The 23728-nt window shown below is 35.1% G+C and overlaps 2 protein-coding genes across 3 annotated transcripts; both read left to right on the top strand.

Moving 5' to 3' along the window:
* The first annotated feature begins 7031 nt into the window (after nt 1–7031).
* LOC139866085 (transportin MOS14-like) lies at nt 7032–16289 on the top strand. 2 transcript variants are annotated; one of them, XM_071854215.1, is made up of 27 exons: nt 7032–7259; nt 8480–8557; nt 8738–8800; nt 8868–8915; nt 9032–9178; nt 9665–9796; nt 10026–10066; nt 10158–10249; nt 10366–10493; nt 10575–10650; nt 10743–10863; nt 10948–11047; nt 12137–12218; nt 12416–12498; nt 12676–12795; nt 12878–12929; nt 13159–13314; nt 13412–13535; nt 13946–14027; nt 14143–14231; nt 14307–14381; nt 14785–14839; nt 14922–15041; nt 15135–15227; nt 15321–15466; nt 15572–15749; nt 15850–16289. In XM_071854215.1, exons 1-27 carry the CDS (start codon nt 7134–7136, stop codon nt 16126–16128), a joined length of 2886 nt encoding a protein of 961 aa, XP_071710316.1. In that variant the 5' UTR covers nt 7032–7133; the 3' UTR covers nt 16129–16289. The 2 variants fall into 2 exon arrangements, with proteins under 2 accessions (XP_071710316.1, XP_071710317.1); XM_071854216.1 differs by having other exon boundaries at nt 15840–16057.
* Nucleotides 16290–18879: 2590 nt separating this feature from the next.
* On the top strand, nt 18880–22483 carry LOC139867606 (uncharacterized). The gene is made up of 4 exons (XM_071855974.1): nt 18880–18970; nt 19083–19259; nt 20313–21150; nt 22251–22483. Exons 1-3 carry the CDS (start codon nt 18956–18958, stop codon nt 21126–21128), a joined length of 1008 nt encoding a protein of 335 aa, XP_071712075.1. The 5' UTR covers nt 18880–18955; the 3' UTR covers nt 21129–21150; nt 22251–22483.
* The last annotated feature ends 1245 nt before the right edge of the window (nt 22484–23728 follow it).

Here is a 23728-nt window from a genome sequence, read left to right as displayed (position 1 = left end):
AAGCGGCTTCAAGTGAGTCAAGCAGAAGGGCAATTGAAATCTCAGACAGTGATGAGGAAGCAACAGCTGATCCCGTGAGTAACTTGGATGTTGGTGGTAAACTTGATCACATTTACAAAAGTCAAGTGCACAGAGAAACAATCCAAGGTGAAGAAGCTACTGAAGGGGATGCTGAGGTCACTTACTTATGGATCAAGTGGAAATGCTGATGATGAAAGTGATTGAGAAACTTGATTTATGTTAAAAACATGTTTAATTTAGGTTTGTAATTTGTACTTCTTGTATTTCGAACATTGTCATGAATGTATGATATTTTGTGCCCACAGACCCCACACAGTCAAACCACGGTCGACCGTGATATCAACCGCAGTGTCTCTGACATTTCTCTTGGTATTTTCAATAAATGTGGAACAACTTCCAATTAATGTTATTCCTCTGCACACAATGACCAAATACAATTATAATTAATTGTGATTGGAAACTCTTGAATGAATCAATCTTCTAAAATTGTGAAATGTCATTTACTTCTCCACTTCTTTTAAAGAAAGGTCATCAAAGATCTTCATGCACCCAAAGCAATGAGTTCCTCTAAACCTTTCATATTCTCTAACTCTAAGCATCACTCAAATTTGAAAGTCTCTAGAGTCATCAATAAAACCTCAAATGACATGAAGAAAACATCTTGTAATGACTTAAGACTCATATAAGAAGAATGTGAAGTATTCTTCTATGACTATTCTACTACTCAAAAGGAATTTGTTAAAGTAGGATGAGAGTCATTCCTCATGCCTGAGACTCATGTAGTTCCCACTCTCATCAAAGAATTCTACTCAAACTTTGAATTTTCTTCTAATCGCATATTGAAATTCAAAATGTTTGATCAATAATATCTTTTGACACTCAAACAATTTGGGAAAATCCTCAAAGTGCCATCTAGAGGAGTTGAGTTCTATACCACCCAAAATCGTATACAAATCCTACCTCGTTTCATTCCACGAAAGGCATTCACTTCTCTCTTTCTCAATTTGAATCTCAAACTGAGTACACTGTGTCAAGAGGGCCTTCTAGACAGTGATGTTCGGATTGAATATGAGACATGGAAGATAATCATTCGTCACAACATCTTCTTTCGCAAAGATGATGATGACCATCTATCTGTGACTGAACTACGACTTATGTGGTGCCTAAAGTAGTCAGTACCGGTCAACATTGCCTTCCTAATGGCTTCCCGAATGAATGATCTAAAGAATGATCCTTCACAACCACTTCCCTATGTGGCACGTCTCACACGTATCTTCAAGTATCTTGATCTACTTGTCAACTACTCTTCTTCGTGTGGTACCCCTAGCAACTCACACAAAGTGATGTCCTCGACAACCTGAAATCATGCAAATGAAGCACATGTCATGTGCCATAGTCATGATCTCTTGCTTTCTCATATGAGATACTTTGCATGTTGTCTTTAAGAAGAGCATTTACTCTCTATGTTTGCTTCTTTATTTGTGTGCCCACCATGTTTGGTGTTTGTGTGTGCACTTTTCTTTAGGGATAAATAAATATTTGTGTGCTTTTATGTGTTGTGGTTGTTATTTTTCCACCATGTACGATTCAAGGGGGAGCATTTGTCTTAGGGCGAGCTTAGTTCCAGGGGGAGCTAACCTTTTTTCTTCGACAAAAGGAGGAGAAAGTTGGATAAGTGATGTTAACACTTGTATGTATTTATAGATAAATGTCCACCATCACTCATGTGTTTGTCATCATCAAAAAGGGGGAGAATGTTGGGGGGAATGTGGGTTAACATGGGATTACGCTTAATGATTATACTAATCTTAACCAATAACAATAAGTGTTTTGATGATGACATATGCACATTGGTAAAGGTGATGGTAGACATCTTGACATAAATAAACAAGTTCACTAATCCACACTTGCTCTAGCAAAAGACCAAAACCAAAGAAAGCTTAAAATGGAAAATGAAGTACACGGCTAAACCACGGTCGACCGCGGGTCAGACCGTGGAGACTTGCACCCAGATTTACAAAATCTGAGTTGCACGGTCGACTCCACAGCTGACCGTGGATCGACCGCAGATACCTACTGTCCGAATTTTGATCAAAAAATGTTTGACCACTTCCGAGCATCTATAATTCATGAAACCTGTTCAAACATGCTTAGGATGGTTGCCTCCTTCATTCCCAAAGAAGTTTTGGTCACTAGAACACTAATCTTGGTTAATCACACCTAATGACACCTTAATGATGATTAAGCCTTGATTAAGTATAACACATAAGTATTATAAGAAAACATGTACATCTAAAATGTATCTAGACATACTTAGTATGATCACCAAGTCCCAATCAAGAGTTGCTCTTTCCTTGTACATGTGTTGGACATTAATGTATGCTTATACATTAATCTTGCAAATGCCACTTTGCAAGTAAAACCTACATAGTCTTAGTTTAAGGCTATGTTATCACTATGTGCTTAATTCTAAGATTACTTAGTGATTTCTTACTAGTCATTACATGTATATTACTTGACTACTTACTATTAGTACATGTGTATTATTTGACTATGTGTTAAGTGCTAAATGATATGTAGTTATTTAATATATGTATGTATGAACCATGTCTTGCTATGTGTTACAAGTTGGGTTTCACCAACTAGTATTTAGACTACTTCACTATATGTTTGTGTTTCTTGAATAATATTTAAAATGTCATAAACTTGAAAGACAATAAAACATTAACACACGTAGGTTTGCTTAAGTCTAAAATTAAGTTTATGAATAAGTTTAAACTTGATTAACTTTATGTCTTGCAACATGTTTAATTGTTATTACTTGCTTAATTTGTCAAGACATCATTACCGCACTTAATTAATTACAAACAAGTTCAAATTTGAATACTAGCATGCTTTGTGATTAAAGTGGGTTTGTGCCATCAATGACATGTTGACCAACTAATAGAGATTTAGCAAATGTGTTAATTACAAATAAAGGATTATGACAAAACTGAGATTGCCTCAAATGATTATCATAACTTGTATCCAAGAATGTTAGACTTTCCACTTTGAGCATGATAAGTCACTATCAAGACAATACATCCAAGGTAAATGGACATTTAATGCATATAGTACTTGTATAGGATGTTGGGTATCTTTTTGCAGGTGTTAAATGAAGTAAAGTGTCCAAGGAGTGATGTCCAAAACTGATTCAAACGGCTATACAACGGATATATATTTTAGACTGAACCGCGTGCGGTCAACCCACAGTCGACCGTAGGTCAAGCCGCAGACAGGGCTGACTTTTTATCTCTTCATATAAATAGCAAGACTTGGAGAACTTTGAAGACTTGTACCTCTTGCATGCTAAAACCAAAATCATCAGAGAATCACAAAAACATAACATTCATACATATTTGTGATTAGCAAGAGAAGTTTTATAATCTCATAGATTATAAAAGGGGTTTTGTAAACTTACTTTCAAATTCTAATCTTTGTAAGTTTGCATAGTGTTGTAATAATCCTTAGAATTGTCTTAGTATTATCATCACTAGAAAAGGGTGAGTCTTTGTACTTTGTAATTAGAAGCATATGCTAGCTTAGCTATCATCTTCCTTAAAGGGAACTAGGGAGTTGATTAATCTCATTGGAGATTAATACTTATCCAAGTTGAAGACAAGTTAATCTAAGTTGGAGGTAATCCTTCAAAGGGATAGAAGGATTAGGTTTGTTGTCTAAGGAGAAGTACAAGGCTTGTAAATCGGATCTCCACCGGATTTGGAGAAAGGTGCTTAGTGAAGCAAGAAATCCCGATTAGTGAATCGGGGAGTGGATTAAGGTGGTTAGTTAACATCCACCCGAACCACTATAAATCCTTATGTTTATGCTCTTTACTTTACATTCCGCACTATTACAAACATAAACACACCACACATTGGTTTGAGTTGTTTAAGGTGATCAAGTATTGTTCAAATCTTATTGATCATCGAAAAAGTTTTAAAAATCGTATTAAGTAACTATGCACCCCCTCTAGTTACTTACAAATGCTTATCGTTTATGTTATATTTAATTGTTGATTTTTTTAGGTACAATTAGAATAATTAATTATTGATAACATCATGTTGGTGGCATGCTCAAGCATAATTAAAGAATAATTTGTGAAATGATGACATCATTATTTTAGAGTTTTATATGAATTTATAGAGTAGCTTCCTGACCCGTATATACGTGGGTTTTTGATGTTAACATCACATAATAATGTATAACATAATATAGTAGTGTTATATCTTGAGTAGCTTGCATGATTTAAGGTTAACTAATGTTTAATAACAAATCATTAAAAACGCTTGTAAATGTTAAGTTTTGTGGAGTTTTTAATAGTATATTTATATTTATATTATCAATAATAATAATTGTGAGTGAAAGGTGTATGAAAATATGATTATGACAATATATTATACTTAGGAACTCACAATGATGTTAATGATATAAAATTTGAAATATCCTCGTGATCTTGGAAATTCACACTTTGAAATATCCTCGTGATCATGGAAATTCACACGTAATGACTCCGAGCTATTTTCAAATCGAGTTATCATCCTAAGATTGTAGGTTCGCAAAGAAAATCAGGAACTTAGAATACACGAAAAAAGGTAAATCAAAATTAATCATTAAATATATTTTTTTAAAAGCACACAGATAAATTTTATTAAAATAATAATTTACAACGGGAAGCGTATATATGAATCAAAACTTTAAAATTACACACATACAACTAGAATTGAAAAGAAATTCGACTACAGCAGAAAGATATCGATTCCTTTTGGCCTGGTTCAATCTATTCCTTCTTTGGTTGGTGGGTTTGCATCAAAGATCTTCAGATTTGTTAACCAATTTACCCAATCGAGGTTGCCTTTTTTCCAATGGCATGATATCCATTCAAAGGTTAATGCTTGGATGTCAGCCACTATTTTTGTGCAACTAGGACGGCTTTTTTCAAATACATGTTCGTTTCGGTTTTTCCATAGTATATAGCCAGTTGTCATATAACAGCTTGCCATAAGGAGAGGCCAGAATACGTTTTTAGTTCGGTGGTTTTGGCATTGAAGAGGTCGTTTATAGATGAGTCACTTAATTGTTTTATTTGCCACCACTTACATAATTTGAACCAAACTTTAGATGCACTTTTATATGCGATCAGAATGTGGTGAGTAGTTTCTAAATCTTCATCGCAAACGGGACATCTAGTAGAATGCAAGTCGATGCCTCAGTTGTTAAGTTCAATTCTTACCGGGATTTTATTTTGCTTTGCCCGCCATACAAAGATTCCAAGTTTTTGAAGGATTTTGTTATTTATCAATGTTGGAAGGTTATGTGAAGAGGCTTGCGAGGTGATCTCTTCCCGTAGGTATAGTAAAGAACCAGTGGTGAAATATCCGTTGTTATTGTATTTCCAATTCCACACGTCCTCAATTTTTCCAGAAGAATGGATTAGATTTATTTGCTCAGTTATAAAACGAAGATCATAGGTGTTTCTACATTTAGGTGGAGCTATCCAATTCGATGTTAAACTAACAGTTGAGTCTTCATCCCATTTTACACGATCCGCCACTGTAGCTTCTTTATTTTAATCATTAAAGATATATGATATGTATAATTGAAAGTATGAACGATCATAATCTACGGGTTATCATGATGAATATTATTATTAAAGAAATAATACAAGTTAAGTATGGTAACTACAGCAGAAACTGCAACCCAGAACAAGACCCAATGCCAACAAAGAGCCACAACCAAACAACTATACCTATGCCGCGTAGCTAAGCACATTACACCTCATATAAATTCCATATCGATTGAATGTGGGACGCGTTTGTAGATCGCTTAAATCGAATAATGAGGAGCTTCAACCAAGTATTAGAAACAGTGGCCTCAAAGACCCGCTGTTCGGTACATGATGTACGCTTGAAGATGTGTTACTCACTCTTGCCAAATAACATAAAAAAGTAGCGGTAAACCTTAACTTCACAACAATAACATGCGTCAGCTTCCTGGGAGCCACATGAGTAAGCTAATCCACGATAATACGCTACAATTTAGTTTCAAGATCCAGCAGCATCATACATTGCACCTTACTCCACACATCCGCAACAAATCTGCATTCACAAAAGAGGCGATAATGTGAATCTGAACACCCCTTACAAAACAAACAAAGTGAATAGAATTATCACGTGTTTCCCAATGTTTGAGCCTATCTTGCGTCTTCGATCTCACTCCCAACACAAGCCGCCTATCTTGCGTCTTCGATCTCACTCCCAACACAAGCCATAATAAAAACGCGCGTCGAGGAACACATTAAGAAAAACACACCACCGAATACCGAATACCATGGAACTATAAGAACATGCGTGCGTAATGAGTTCCATGCTCGGGATAGTGAAAAATCATATATGTCCCTTGAATATCCTTCCAATTATACTTATCCGAAACATACGATTAATAATGATCATTAAAATTTTATTTATCATTTATGATTTTATAATAAGAATAATAATAATAATAATAGATATATAACAGATACTGTAATAGATAAATTAAAAGATAAAACTATTAAAATCATCATAGTCATAGGTTAGAGAATATAACGTATAAATTGTTAATTTTTCTTTCTATTGTTTCTTTTCTAATCAAATTTTAAACCCGACCCGTAAGAAAAAATGAATTTAACAGTTGACCAATAGTCAAAAATCGAATACGAATTCAAAGAAGCAAAACACAACACAAGAGTTATTATACAGAAATCATCAGATCTATCAGACGGCTGATAATCACTCTCACCATATTTCTTCCCAACACAAAATTTCAACATCATCTCTTGAAACCTCTCTTTACACACACGAGCGCCAAAAACATCATCACAAAATCATACAAACTTATATACATATATACATATATACTTACATTATATATATAATTACTACTATAATTATATACACACATATACACGTATCTCCTAATTATTACGGAGTACTATTTTATATGTACACACAAATCAAATCAAAAGTTCAAAACCCTATATAATTACTATTATTATCTGTTGAAGATTTGAATATTCCTCGATTTGCCGATTTATGGCTTCGCTCGAGGATATTGTGAAAGAAGCATTGAACGCACTATATCATCATCCAGACGACGCCGTTCGTACTCAAGCCGATCAATGGCTTCAGAAGTTTCAACGAACACTCGATGCTTGGCAGGTGTGTATATTTTAAGCTACTGATTGGTCAATTCAACTGATTATAGGTCAATCTGTACATTTGTTTTTTTTTTTTTTAATTTGACGTTACTAGACTACAATTGGTAGTGAATTGAGTTGAATTGTTAAATTAGGTTTTGGTTATTGATTGAGGGAGTTACTGTGATTAATTAGCTAGGTTTATGTTGCTGTTAGGTTTAAAGTTCCTAATATGGTTTTGATTTAGGTTTATAGTGCCTTAGGGAATTATTGTTATAATAAATAGTGAATATAGGTGTTAGAAATGGCGGAGCAGTCTACAGTCTACACACACTATGTAACCTAGCTTGAAGTATTTATTCTGAACTATCTTCTGCGGTCGAATAATGAGGTACAATGTCATGATGCAGATGAATATACTTTTAGTGACATCATTCTCTTCTTATTCATATACGTATTTGGTGCTTGTAAAAACTCTTAACGTATTTTGGATTTTTGACTTTACTTGGTGCGTAACTGCACGTTTGATTTGTTAGATGCTCACATTTGAATCTTGCTGCTATCACCTACACAGGGAGTTAATGGTGCTAAAATAATGAAAAAACTTGGCTTTGTAGGACATGAATTTGTGTAGCTTGGTTATTGCCGTTTTCTTAAAGATAACATCAAAAGGCACAATTTTTATGCCCACTGTCATCATGTCTCTTTTTTTCTTTCTTTCTTTCTTTGAAATATCAAGTTTCACATACAGATATAAACTGGTCAAACGCCTAATAGGTGAGCCCAAATACTACTTATGAAACTTTCATATGTAGTATTTGGGCTCATCTTTTAGATGTTTGGCCAGTTTATATATGTTTTAACCATGTGAAACTTGATATGCGGAGAAAGATATATAGCAGAACCATTTCATTTAACTAAGCTTTATTGCAGTTTAGAGTGCAATGATGCTTGCGTATGGAGTCTATTTCAGATATTATGTTTATTATCCGAATCTAGGTTTTCTATTAAAATTACTTTGTGGCGTATGCCGTATGTCATGGACCAGTATTTGTTGGCTTGCATAACTATAAATGATTTGTGGCGAGTGCCTAGTGTAATCAGTTATATTGTACATTAGAGCTAGCTAACTTTTTCTTGTTTTGTGTGAATGATAAGGTTTTTGTCAAAGGTGGTCGTATGTGACTCCAATGTCTTTATTACCACTGCATAATAAGTTACCATTTTCTTAATTTCTTGTAGGTGTCTGATAATTTGCTTCATGATGCTAGTAGCAACGTAGAGACTCAGATTTTTTGTTCACAAACACTCAGAAGTAAGGTAATTTCATTCATCTTAACTTACCTTGCAATCAAAGAAGTTATAATTCTGTTCTATTTTTAAATGTTAATATGTTTTCTTAAAATGTTTAAAAGTGTTGTCATATGCTTCAAACTTTTATGGTAGCTGTTCATTTACATTAAAATACGCCTGTGGCTTCTCTTTTTTTTTTGTTACTAGGTGCAACGAGATTTTGAAGAATTACCTTCTGAAGCATTTCGTCCACTACGTGATTCATTAAACGTGAGTAAATAGTTCTACCGTTAATTTAATAGAACATGAGGTTTAACAGCTAGAGTTTTAACTGCAGAAACTATTGAAAACATTTCACAAGGGCCCACCTAAAGTTAGAACCCAGGTACTTACTACACATTCTAATATAAACACACCCACACATATTGTTTGCGACATGCAAATTCATTTTTTTCTTTTAATTATTATTGATTTTTAACAATACGCTTTCGTGGTGTTCAGATAAGTCTTGCTGTTGCTGCATTGGCTGTTCAAGTCCCTGCTGAAGATTGGGGAGATGGCGGCATTATGAAATGGCTTAGAGATGAGATGAACGCACATCCTGATATTGTTCCGAGTTTCTTGGAGCTACTTAGAGTCTTACCCGAGGTACAAAACTCGGTCAAACTTGGTCAAAATTGGCCAGAACGTGGGATTACTCGAAAATGCGGTCAAAACTCAGCCAAAACTCGGGGAAAACTTGGGATTACTCGGAAAATCGGTTGAAGTCAACCTTGGTCAACATCCGACTACTCCTCGAGTTGCCGAGTACTCCCTAAAAAGTCGTGACCGAGTATTCCCCGAGTAGCAATTTTTGCAACCTTGCTTCTGTACATACCCATACGAAAAATTCCTGTAATTATAGAAGCAGAGGTATGAAAATGGTCAGGCTGGGTAACGGGTCAAGATGTGTAAAGATGTTTTACGTGTTCGAATGGTTGGGTTAATCCTGAACATCTTTTGTTTTATGTGCCTGGATATATGAGCTAAAGCTGATTCTAATCTACATATAGTTTTGGTTCGATGTCATAAATGCCATTATCAAGTTTTTGTTGTGGAGCTGTTAATGTGTATATATTATACGTTTCAAATCAGGAACTCTTCAATTACAAGATAGCCGCTCGCCCTGATAGACGCCGGAAATTTGAAGATGAACTTGCTTCTACAATGGAAGTTGCTCTTGGCATTTTAACTGCATGTTTAAATATTCCAGAACTAAAAGAACAGGTGAGATTTTTAATGACTTGGCGTATATGTTTTCTGATGCAGAAAGTAAATAAAGTGTTAATATTCATAAAGACTTCATTATTTCTCGATAATTAGGTGTATGCTGTACCAATCATATATTTCCAATTTCTTTGTCTTTTTGTTGGTTTCCATTTAATGTAATTGTACATATCATCTATTTTTTCACTAAGTTTGTTCGGTGTTCTTTTTGACATAAATTAATGATCAGGCTTTAGAGGCTTTTGCATCTTGGCTTCGCCTACGACATAGGTTCATTCCCGTTCTTTTTACGTAAATTAACGTGATGATAACGTTCAGCTTGCTGATAACTAGAGAACTTGTTTGATATTGTTCATAACAGGATCCCTGCATCTGCTCTTGCTAGTCACCCGTTAGTTCTAACAGCTCTCTCTAGCTTAACTTCTTATGTGCTTTCAGAGGCAGCTGTGAATGGTAATATAGAAAAATATATATATGTTTTTGAAGGAATTGGTCATTATTAATGTGTGTGCATGTGTGTATATATATTTGTTTCTAATGTAGTAGTGTATAATTTTGCCTATTTACAGTCATATCTGAATTGATACATTACACATCTGCAAGAAACATGGACGGTTTTTCTGTTCATATGCCTTTAATTCAAGTTATAGTGCCACAAGTTATGAATTTGAAGCCACAACTTAAAGATTTATCGAAGGTATTTAAGAGGAAATTTTTGTCTAACTTTGATGGGATTTATCTTGAAGAAGTGATTTTTATTTTTGGATAATTTGTTTAGGATGAAGAGGATGTTAAGGCCATTGCTCGATTATTTGCTGATATGGGTGATTCTTATGTTGAATTAATTGCAACTGGTATGATACTTGTCCAATTATTGTGGAAAATGCTGAAACTATTTTAATCATTTTAATTAATTTTTCAGTTGACATGAATACTATGTTTACAGGCTCTGATGAATCCATGTTGATTGTTCATGCGCTATTGGAAGTTGCTGCCCATCCTGAATATGATATTGCTTCCATGACATTTAATTTCTGGCACAATCTTGAGATCTGCTTAATCGAAAGGTGATTCCTTTTCAACTTCTCATTTTATTGTTTATATAACACGAAATTTTTGGTGTAACTACATTTTTTTTTTTTTTTTTGCAGAGAATCATATGTATCACTTGGTAATGAATCTTTAATTGAAGCAGAGAGAAATAGAAGGTTGCAGGTTTTTCGTTCATCATACGAATCACTTGTATCCCTGGTGAGTAACTTAAGTAGTCTTGTCAAGGTCAGTAATTTGCCAAGACGGAGTCAAGTCGGACGTTGATCAATTTTGACTTTATTTGATTTACTTTGACCGAGCGTCTTTGAACTAATGCATTCGATTTTGACCTACTAAATTCGACTTTTGGCAACTTTGACCAAATAAATCGGTTAAGTGGGAGACTAGTCCTTCAAAATCCCAACTAGTCGACCTAGTCGGGGGACTTTTACAACCACGAGTTTTGTACTCTTATTCATGACGTTACTAGTGTAATGGTGCAAACCAAAGTCCCACATCGTTCATGGGACAAAACAAATGTATGTATATAAGTCTAAGGGAAAGTCATTCTATCACCAATTGGTTTTAGAATAAGGATGGACTCTTGGGCTTATATTACAGGACATTGTGTTTGGGCTATCGATCCTTACAACTGGTATCAGAGCTAGGCTATAGCCCCGATGTGGTGAACAACGCAATGGGCGCACCCCGATCGCACGTAGCGACGTGGCACACCCTCGGTTAAGTACAAAAATGAGTGGACCCAGCTATCGTTCAAGGGGACCCTGTTCGAGGTTCGGACCGCCACTTCTCTGAAAACATGGTTCTTGCTTGATCCTGGAAGCCTTGTATCGAAATCTCCCTGACCTCCCACCAGGTTGAGAGTTCCGAGTCGGCGGCGGTAATGGTTGGATCTGGACTATCGTTGGAGGGGAGCCCCAGATGGACTTGGGTTTGAGGAGAGGTTTGTAAGGGTGCAAACCAAAGTCCCACATTGGTCATGGGACAAAACAAATGTATGTATATAAGTCTAAGGGAAAGTCATTCTATCACCAATTGGTTTTAGAATAAGGATGGACTCTTGGGCTTATATTACAGGACATTGTGTTTGGGCTATCGATCCTTACAACTAGGTTTTGACTTATATATGAATTTCTAACATGTCCCAACTTAACTTAACTATATACAATCAACAAAATGGAATATTTATACTACTTTAGTATTAATTTAAGTAACTGTTTTCTAATTTACAACAACTTTGGAGATCTATATTATTTTTATTGGATGTCATGTGTTTGTTGCTTACAGGTTAGTTGCAGAGTTCAGTATCCTCAGGATTATTCAGAACTATCAAAAGAGGACCAGAAGGATTTTAAACAGACGAGATACGGTATTCGTTTGTTTTTAACGTTATATTTATTTATGCTTCATATAACATGGTTCTAACTGAACATCTTTTAATCTCATTGTGTAATTGCTGCTTTACAAATTTCTCTTACCTGTTTAGATGTTGTGCACGTGCTCCTAGTTTCTGTTCAATTTCGTATCTTATTGTAATCTACTGATAATATACTATTTTATGTGTAGCTGTTGCGGATGTCTTAACTGATGCAGCATTAGTGTTAGGAGGTGATATGACACTCAAAATCCTCTACATGAAGCTTGTTGAGGTACACCATTACCTTATTTCATGATGTTAGTCTTTTTGTCTATATTTATATAATATTTCAGAACTGTTCATTTATGTCAAAGTGCTTATAGTTTTTTAATACATTGTTCGCCTGTAATTTTTTATGTTCTCAGGTTGGGTTATATTTATTCTTATCGTATAATAACATGATTTTCAGGCTTTAAGCGGACCCCAAAACGGTGATATGATGGATTGGCGACTGTCAGAGGCCCAACTGTATTGCATCAGGGCCATATCAGATCTTGTTTCCCTTACCGAAACTGAAGTTATGCCCCAGGTATAGATTTGACCTACAACCATTAATTCTTTGACTAGATTCTTTTTATACAAGTCTTGATTATCTCGTTTTACTGAAACAGATTATGTCGTTGCTTCCAAAACTACCTCATCATTCGCTGCTACTTCAGACAGGTTATTATACATTATTTATCTCACTACTGAATACCATACCGTATATGCTAACATCAACCGCCTTTGAGATTTGGCCAAAAGATAACCATATAAAGCACCTTTGAGATTAGGTCAATCAGGTTAAATTAAAAGTTGCTTTAAAAAGGTAGTAGGTCAAACGGGTCGAAACACACCTAGCATGTATTTTTCTTTTTTGAAGACCTCAATGCTTTATTTTTTGGATTTCCAGTATGCTTGACTATTGGTGCTTATTCTAAATGGCTTGATGCTGCACCAAATGGGCCTTCTTTTTTGCCTTCGGTCATTGATATTCTTGTAAGTGGCATGAGTATGTCCGAAGATTCTGCTGCAGCTGCTGCATTGGCTTTCAGACATATCTGTGATGGTAATCTATTCCATTCTGTATATATACTGCGATATGATATGACTAGTATCCTGATTCTATTCTATTTGGAAATAAAAAATTAATTATATGTTTATAGACTGTGGGAAAATGCTCCGTGGATCTTTAGACGGTCTTTTCCAGATATATCAAAGGGCGATGACCAGAGACGGTTCTTTCAAAGTTGCAGCTCAAGATTCTTTGCATCTAGTTGAAGCGTTAAGGTACCACAACTACAAATCTTGCAAAAGCTAAATCACAACATCACATGAATTCGGTTTTTTTCACTAATGATTGGGTTAGTTCACCTAATGGTTACTCCCTAATGGATTAAACAGGTAAAAAAAAAGTAGCTAAAAGGAAACTACTCAAGTGGGCTCGAATGGGTCAAAAGTTATTGACAGTGTAATAATAATGCATTAAACCTACAAATCACATTATTAAAAATAGATTAATACTGAAGTAATGTAATTTGTAATCGTATCTGACACACTAAGTTGACAACTTTTATATTTTTTGGAGAAAAAGTGTTCCATTTGACTATGTGCATTTTGACTCTTACCGAAAATTATCCGTTTAAATAACCTTGTTTTTACTAGCACTATTACAACTTCTGATAATTTTTTTGTTGCAGTATAGTTATCACAGATCTCCCTGCAGACCATGCTAAGACAGCCCTTGAGGCACTTTGCATACCTGCTGTTGCACCTCTACAGGTTTGACTATTTTAGTTATAATATAACATTCAAACATTGAATGAATAATACTATAAAGTAATTGTACTTTTGTGTTATTTCTTATTGAATGAATTGTATGTCTATCTATGAGCAGGAAGTGATTAATCAGGGTCCTCTGGTATTGGGTCAAAAATCTGCACGTGAAATCACTGTTCACATCGATCGGCTAGCAAATATATTTAGGTTTTATAACATTTCTTTGCTTCGGTCCCTGATTTTTGTTTTTTTAGAGTTCTAAAAATAATGAATTATATGCAGATATGTAAATAATCCAGAAGCTGTAGCTGATGCAATTCAAAGACTTTGGCCAATCTTTAAGGCCATTTTTGATATGTAAGTTTTCATGAAAGGTGGCAAGATGGGATACGGGTCAAAATGGGTTGAGTAGAAATGGTTTATTTATTTAGGGGTTAAATGGGACAGGCTGGATCGACTCACAAACACTCCTTAACACTCTCCTATAGTTTTTACAAGTAATAAATGCGTGAATAATGTTTACAAAAGCAACGTTATTGCAATAGTAATAATTATATAGTCGTCGGGTGATTTTCAACATATATTTCTATTGACCCGTTTGGGATGAACACAACACTTATTAACCCATTTATATGCAAATGGGTCGACATTGCCACCACTTGTATCACTTCGTCATCGCTTAGATGGCTTACATTTTCCGTATTTTCTGACTGGCGCATATTTGGTCAACTTTTTAAACTTATGAATGCTGACATGGCAGTCGTGCGTGGGATATGCGGACAATGGAATCACTCTGTCGGGCCTGTAAACATGCCGTGAGTTCAAGTCTATTTACTTTATTAAATTATTATATACATTTTGTCATGCTACTGATGTGTGCAATTAATTGTTGTGAAGGTGAGAACATCTAAAAGGTTTATGGGAGTTACAATTGGAGCAATGCTTGAGGAGATACAAGGATTATATAAACAACACCATCAACCATGTTTCTTATATCTCTCTAGTGAAGTTATAAAGGTATAATTTTCACCATCACAAGTTTCAACTCACTAATTTGTCGATTCAGATATTTTTAATCTTTAACTAGTCAGTAAAATAAATATGTTGCAGATATTTGGGTCCGATCCTTCTTGTGCGGATTACTTAAAAGTGTTAATCGAATCTCTATTTAGCAATACAGCATGTTTGCTCACAAAACTTCAGGTACGTTTTCACTTTTCACCACCTATAATATCCCCCAAACATCATGTATCGATTGCTTTTGCATTATTTTAATTTGAAACATTGGATTTTTAGGACTTTACTTCCAGGTCAGATATCGCAGACGATTGTTTTTTACTGGCATCAAGATGCATTCGATACTGCCCGCATTTACTTTTCCCGTCTCCTGTATTCCCATCGCTGGTGGAATGCTCGATGATCGGCATCACGGTGCAGCACAGGTTACCCCATCCGCATCACCGTTTTACGTTTATTTTGTTCCGGTTCTATAATTTTTATATGGACATGTTTCAATTTCAATCCTTATTATTATATTGCATACGCAGGGAGGCATCAAATTCAATACTAAGTTTTTTATCAGACATATTTGATCTGGGAAACTCTAGTCAGGGACAACAATTAATTTCCGCAAGGGATAGTGTTATTGTGCCTCGTGGTGCCAGCATTACAAGAATCTTGGTTGCTGCATCAACTGGGGCCCTCCCAAGTTCAAGATTAGAAACGGTAAGTCTTTTTTTTTTTTTTGTTTTTTTTTTTTTGTTTTTACATAACTGCATTCAAATGAATATTTATTTAATTTAATTATGTGTTGAGATTGTGACAGGTGGCATATGCCATGCTGGCGCTATCACGAGCGTATGGGGCGAAAGCACTCGAGTGGGCTAAGGAAAGTGTGTCTTTGATTCCAGTTTCTGCTGCTACAGACATGGAAAAATCGAGATTTTTACAAGCGTTGTCTGATGCAGCATCGGGTGTAGATATTAAAGGATTGACTATTCCAATTGAAGAGCTTTCGGAGGTTTGCAGACGCAACCGCACAGTCCAAGAAATTGTTCAAGAAGCTTTGAGGCCACTTGAGTTGAATATGGTCCATTTATCATAGTATATCATATGATGGGGGAAAAGGTCATTTTTTATGCCTAATCCTTTTTTGATACTCAAATTTATGAGGATTATAGGGGTGGGGGTGGGTGGTGTGGTGTACAATTGTTGTAATTGAGATTAAGATAAGATATTTCCCTAAATTTTGGTTGAGGTTTATCAAATTTAAGGTTTTTTATTTTTTATTTTTTTTATTTTTTATTTTTTTATATGTATTCCACCCCTTTTTGAGACTCTATGAAAAGGAACCCACATATCTGTTGAGAGTGTTATGAAAAGCTGGTACAATTATGGTTTGGTTTGGTTATTATTAGACAATTTGGTTTAGTTTATGATGTACTCCGTAGCTGTTAAAATTATGCTTGGAATATTAAACATTTTGGTTTGGTTTGGTTTTGTAACTATGTTTTGTAAAGCATAATAGTACAACTTAATAATGCATTTATTTTGGTGCATTTCGTTTTGTAAAAGGTTAAAACCCAGGTGGATCGTGTTTGTTAAGTCTTATCGATTGTAACAAACTTTTAAAAATTGGAGATTTCAAAACCTTGATAACTAACTTATTGATGCTCTTTGGTAAATAAAAGAAAAGAAATCCAAACAATGTGTATTGTAAATGAGTCTAAGTGCGATTCAGCTCAACTTAGAAAACTTTCAAGAATTTAACCAGACTCATGTGTTCTCCAAACAATTTTCAAATCAACGTGTCATCAAATATGAACTTAACGCTGAGCAGGTTCCACACCAACATCGTGAGTTGTGTGATTTTACTGTGTTCTTTTTGTGCTTGACTGGGTGGATAGTTGATCTTTTAAACTATTTGCTCTTGTTTAAATATACATTTTCACACTATCTATAGGTGCATGTTCTATTTCATGTTTAAATTAGAACTCTTAAATTGTGGTATATATTGATGTATATAAATATTAATCAATCCTCGCATCGTTCGGTGCATCTTGGGGCTATTAGGGCCGAGGACGACCTTCTTTGCTCGTGAGCCAGGTTGATTTTCACTTAGTTGTGTAGTTTCGGAGATGTCTACCATAAAGGTTCATGAGTGGTGTTTGGTTTGTTACCGGTGGTTGCTCATTGCTTGCGCAACAACTTCCACCTGTCATGCCTTTCGAGTTTTGCTTTCAATGACTTTTGGCTCTAATAATTGAGGCAACAACAAACATCGATTTATTAACGACTTTTTTTTGGCAAAAAAATGATAACATTAAAAACGGATCCGAAGATCAACTGTACAACAGGTACAATGAGATCCAAAACGAGCTGCACCTAACTAAACAACTTACACTAACGAGCTCACCAACCGGGTGAAAACTCTTGCTAATACAAGTAAAAAAGCAGGCAAAGGCTAAAATAACAGGACTCACTATATCGGCGACTTGACTGCCGCTTAGAGTCTAAATTAATTTCCATGTAGCTTTCATCCCATGGAAATTCGATTCCACCATTTTCATGGCGTCCCTTTTTACTTTATATTTTTTTAGTTTTTATTTTTTTATTATTCTTATTTTTGCCCGAGTTCCTCACCGAAGCAATCTCTCTATCCTGGAGTAGAGAGGGGATGACTTTTTCTTCCGGTGGGTGGAATATTTTTCTCAACTCCTGATTAGAGAGACGACTTCTCTTCTAGTTAGTGGCGGAACTTGAACCCGATCACAGAAGGGGCGGGCAGAAAATTTATTAAATTTTTCATTGACAGCAGGGGCAAACACTAATAAAAACCTTATTTTTTAGTTTTTTTTTTAGTTTTTTTTAGTGTAATTTTTTTTTTTCCGAAATCCAGCTGGGGCGGGTGCCCCACCCGATCCCTACTATCTTCCGCCCGTGCTTTTGGTCTAGGGTAGAAGAAGGACTGTATACATTTAACCTCCCCATACCTCGCATGTACGAGATTGAATATTTTTGTTGTTGTATAAATATTAATCAACGTAAAGTCAACATTAATCAATATTCGAGTCCTTCCAAAGTTGTCGAGTACTCTTTCAAAATTTTCTGTCCAGTTCTACTAAGTAGTGAGTTTTTCAACCTTATTCACACCATGTTATTTTTTTTATTTTTATTTTTTTGAACGGCTGGTTAGCTGGTTAGACACACTCACACGTTAGGTAGAAACCCGGGATCGAACCTCACAACCATCGTCGGTAATTTCACCCGCACCCGGACTGCTTTGAACACGTGCAGCCCACCTGCATAGACAGAATGCGACTACACGTGTCCTGGATCGCCTGCTGAAAAAACTCCCCCCCCCCTCCAGATTCGAACCTGCGCCACTTCAATGAGAGGTGAACACGAGCCCGCCCCCAAAGGAGCTGATACCACTCAAGCTGATGCCTCGGTGGTTATTCACACCATGTTATTTATTTATGTACTGTAATTTTTGTTTGTAAAGTTAGTTTAGCATTTCTCCTTAAATTATTAGATCTATTCATTTATTCAATTTTAACTTATGTTACTTGAAAAAAAAAAATTGTAAATATCTTTCTTCAATTAAATGCCCTACTCTAAAGAATCTCTTTTGAAAAGCTATTATAAAAAGTTAATGTCATTTGTTACCTCAAGTATATGCCACGTCACCAAAACCCCCTGCGAACAAACACATCAAAGAAACCGGTCCATAAAAAACGAACAATGTCACAGTACGAAGGTCCAACCAAAAATGGCAAAATTGTAAATCCGAAAAAATAAAGGGTAAAACCGTAATAAAACCAACAGAACATTCAGTTAGTTACAGACAGCTGCTTCGGCACAACAACTAACCCTTTTCTCTCTCTTTCTTTTTTCTCCCAAAAATTTCAAATTAATTTCTTCATAAAAAAATGGACACTGACCAGGTAAAATTTCGTCACCACTTTTCAGAAACAGAAAACCACCGTTACAGACGGCGTTAATATAATATAATTATCGTTAATAATTTAACCCTTTTTTTGTTGATTGTGATTGTAGAGATTAACGGCATTAAAGAGAGCGTATGCGGATATAATATTAAATACGGCGAAAGAAGCCGCGGCAAGGATCATGGTGTCGGAAAGAAAAGCGGTTAGGTTTGAATATGAGTTAAAAAAGGCTAAAGATGATGCGATGCATATGCTTTTGAGACTTAAACAGATGATGGATTGTAAGGTATGAATGGATTTTGGTTGCATTTTGGTAACTAGGGTTAAGTTTAGGGACTTGATTGGGAATTTGGTTGAGGGTTTTTGTGTGTTTTTTGTTTTAGTAAATTTTTTGAAAAAAAATTAGGGATCTTTTTGTTTGGAATTGTGAGTTGATTTTTGTATGTGATGGGTTTATTGAGTTGTTGTGTTTGGGGTTTTTAATTTGTAGTTTTGAGAGAATTTTAAGAAAATTCATAATTTTTTGATTGAGTGAAGTAAATGAATTCAAATGTGCTTGTACTCTTTGGGTTAGATTCTTATTATTTGTGGTTTTAAGTGTTGAAATATAGTTGAAACTGGATGTAATTTGGGGGTTTTCGTGGTGTATGAAAATGGTTTCTTGTTATAGTTGAGGGGGGCTTTTTGGAAACTGATGATCGTTTCATTCATTCGATCATTGTTGTTTTTGTTAGTGTCTTGCTATATAGTTATTATATTATGTCGTAGCTATGTCATTTGAGTGTCTAACCAGGGGCATCTTAGAGGGTGCGCGAGTGTGGGCAATGGTACAGAGTACAAAATTTTGAAAGGGCCCAAAATTTTAGAATGACCCATGTATTATTCTTTTAGAAATAATTTAAGTATAATGAGATGACAACTACTTAAGAATAAAACATTTTGATGCGTTTTTTTTTAAAAATTTTTTGTGTATGAATTACTTTCAGTAATATAAAATGTTTATGTGTATTGAAAAGTCAAATTTTTGAGGGCCCATATTATATTTCGAACAGATCCCTCCAAATTATTGAGACGGCCATGTGTCTAACCATGGGTTTTGAAGCCTTTTTATACCCAATGGCCTTTTAGAAGTTAGTTATGGAAGTAAACAGAATGTCTGAAATTGTTGTTTGCCATGAATTGTAGTTTCAACTAAATGTTTGGATCGACAACAAAATAACAAACGTTTGCTTACGCCATACAGTTTTAGTAAAATGTTAGTTTTGTTTGGGACATAGGGATACACTTCATTTAACTTATGTAAAGTGGAATGTTTACTTAAAATGATAAAATTTTACAGGTTAGTGAAGCAGCAATGGTTTCCTGTTCCCAACAAAAGAAAATTGAAGAACTCGAAGCACAACTTCATGAGGCTGAAGATATAGTGAAAGATCTCAGGGACGAATTAAGAGCAGTTGAGTCGAAACTCGAGATGTTCTCTCGAAACAAACATGTAAAGCATCCGGTACAAGTTGACAATGCATCTGAAAAACTACTCAATTTCAATATAGATCATACAAACAGAAAAATATCATTATTTGCTAACGGTGATTTACCTTCGATTATATCGAGAAACAAAGAAATCGAGCTGTATAGAAATGGGTGTACTCAGAGAATCCGTGTATGTGAACGGACCCCACCGAATGAAAAGTTGTTTCCTGCGCAAACAAATGAAGTAATAGAGAAAGAAATAGTTTTGGACCAAGTAAAGGAGATGGATTTAGTTGCTGATAGTTCTTGTTTGACTTTTTCTAGTTCGGTCAAACATACCAACGAGACAATCGTTGAGGAGAACTCGGATGAAAGTAAAAGTATCGTGAAAGACTTGTTACTAACGTGCGATAATCAAAGTACAAGTGGAGCGGAACTTATGCTTATGAAGCAAGAGAAAGAAGAGGTGGGCCCAGGATTTACGAGTTCTGAGTTGAAGGTTTCGAATACGAACAACGTTGAAAGTCAACCTTTGACTGATAGAGTTATTAAGTACACTTTTCAAAGGAAGAGGAAACGAGGGGCTTTAATCAATGGAAGTGACTCGAGTGATCTGAGTGAGGAGAATGAAACGGATCATATGGGACCCGCGAAGGTGAACTTAATAGGAGAATTGACTCCATAAAAGATACATCGTTGCCACCCAGGTTCGTTATTTATCTTTTTTATACTTATATATCATGATAAAAAGTTATGGTTTGAACAGATTTACCCGAAAGTGCATAAATGAAGTGTTTTCTTTTTTACTAAACTTGTGTTTGCTATGAGTTTTTTTGACGAATGTAGTTGAAGTCTATTACTTTATTATATGGTATACAGAAATTGCGAACCATATCTCGACCACTTTACAATTGGTTTCATTGTTACAACGTACACTTGTGCAACTAACAAAGATACAAGTCCCCGTTTCCTATGACATTTCGGAACTTGCTTGCAATTTCTGTACATTTCAGAGCCCTTAAAGCTGTAGTATTTTAAACATTTATTAAATTAAATGGATCATTCATTCTATAATTTCTATTCGTTAAAAAACAGGTTTTCATGGAACACTAATATGCTAAGTGCTAACGCTCGACACTTTCTCATTTGTTTAAGTTGTTAATCTTAATTGCCCCAAGAAAGCTACTGATCAAGCAGCGATAATTGTTAGAGGAGTTGAGGATTCTTAACTTTAAACGTAGTCCACATATGACTACAGGGTAGTGCTTTAATAAAGGTAGCAATTTTGACCCATTTTGGGTAAACGGGTCAATTTGGCTTATACCTTATGTCTAACGGGTCAAATAAGTTTAATATTAGCTTTAGCTAATATGGGATTGGGTTAGATGAACTGGAAATCGCGATTCAATCCAAATTTATAAAACAATCTATATCTGTATCTCTCCTTGAGTTATACTAACAATAATTAAAAATAATAAAGTTTTTTAAACTCTATTTTAAGTATTTATTTATTCATGAATTTCAGGAAAAGTAAACAGAGAGAAGTTTTTATGTGTTGGCCCAACTTAGACCCACCTCCCCCATTTTGTGTCCTCTAGTATTTTAGTAGATGGTATGGTATTGAAACTTCTGTATCTGTTTATGATATGGATTTATTTGTTCTGTGTCGACTTATACGTCTTGTTAATTTTAATTGAATATTAATAAATCCTTTAAGTTAGCCTAGGTTCTCATACTTTTGTGCTTTCGTATATTCAATTATTCTTCATTGCAGTAAATTGACATTTTCGAGCTTCATTTTATGTAGAAAATGGTAATTTTTGGCGGTGGCGTCAAACACACGTGTTAGATTGATGGAAAGCTTGTAGCTTTACTGCTTCTTGTAAAAACTGTACTTTATGCAGTGTTCTCGACTGCCCAGAATTTTAACTTTTGGATGTCTATTAGTTCTCTAAATCGTTAATGTTTTTGCGTAGTGTTGGTTTTTTCGGATGAAGTAATTGCATCATTTTGTCTCATTTTCTTGCATGTTTAGTAAATATCGAGTTTAATTCAGTTAATTAGTTATCATTCAGTGAGGATCGTATGACACGTGAACTCTAAAATTAGCCTAATGGTGATTTCGAACAGGATAACTTTCAGATATTTTTTGGATTCGAAAGTTTAAATCTTATTGGCTGCAAACAGTTCTTAAAGAGAGGATTTTGCATTGGCTACTTCTGTGCATACAATTGTCATTTTTGCAAATAAGTTCATTTGACTGATGAGCCACAAGGGCACTGGCTAATGGGCCTGATCTGAATCGGCCCACGTAACATTTGGGCTCGCGAATGTTTGCGGTTTATATCTTGGGAATCATTTCCACTTTTTGATACAAACGAGTTTTGTAAAAGCCAGCGTTGCTCGGTAAAAAACGAAAACAAAAAAGGGAGAAAAATAGAACGTTGTTTTCATAATTAAAAAACAACCTTCAAAAAAAAAAAAAAAATGTAAAAGACAAAGTAAAAAATAGAAAAGTATCTCAAAAAAGTTGAATCTTGATAAAATACACGATCGTTGACCTTTTACTATATAATATAATCACTGTTAAATAATTTTATTTAGTTTAACAAATTAGCAAAAGGAAACAAAAAACTAAATGTTAGAAAAAAATGAGAAAGGAATTAAGAAAAACATTGTTTTAAAAATCTAGTAAGGACAACAAAAAAATGAAAGCTTCATTCAACAAAGAAAAAGAAGGGGAGCTGTAACACCCCGTTTTTTCTTGTACATGTTCCAAGGTGCGTATTTAATCTTTCGAACGTTTAAATTTAACCATGGTCAATTGTAAATGGTTTAAACATTGGAAATTGGACTAAACTGGAAAACAATCGCGTTCTGAGTAGTATATCGCGCCCCAACACGTTGCGGAACGCGACAGTTGTGTTTGAAACGCGACACCCTGAAAACTCCTCGACCTGATCAATCTGTCGCGTTTTGGTAATCTTTGTCGCGTTCTGGTTGTCGCGAAACGCGACGTAATGTCGCGACACGTGGCCTGATACAATTTTCCAGCTCGTTTTTAAAGGGGTATTTTGGGGGTGTTTTGGTCTTTTCACTTTGTGGACGGTTTGAGACCATAAAAATAGATCAAGCCTTATCTCTATCTCATTTTACACCCACACAAACACTCTCAACCATTTTTAGAGAGATAAACCCGTTTTAGAGAGAGAGAGAGCTCAATTTGGGGAAGATGAAGGTCGATTTGGGTGAAAGCTCAAGTGTTAAAGTTGTTCATCTCGTTCT

This window comes from Rutidosis leptorrhynchoides, chromosome 9 (assembly GCF_046630445.1).
Source record: "Rutidosis leptorrhynchoides isolate AG116_Rl617_1_P2 chromosome 9, CSIRO_AGI_Rlap_v1, whole genome shotgun sequence".
NCBI classification, from domain to species: domain Eukaryota; kingdom Viridiplantae; phylum Streptophyta; class Magnoliopsida; order Asterales; family Asteraceae; genus Rutidosis; species Rutidosis leptorrhynchoides.
Note: the sequence above shows the minus strand (reverse complement) of the source record. Positions and strands in the feature narration are given on the sequence as shown.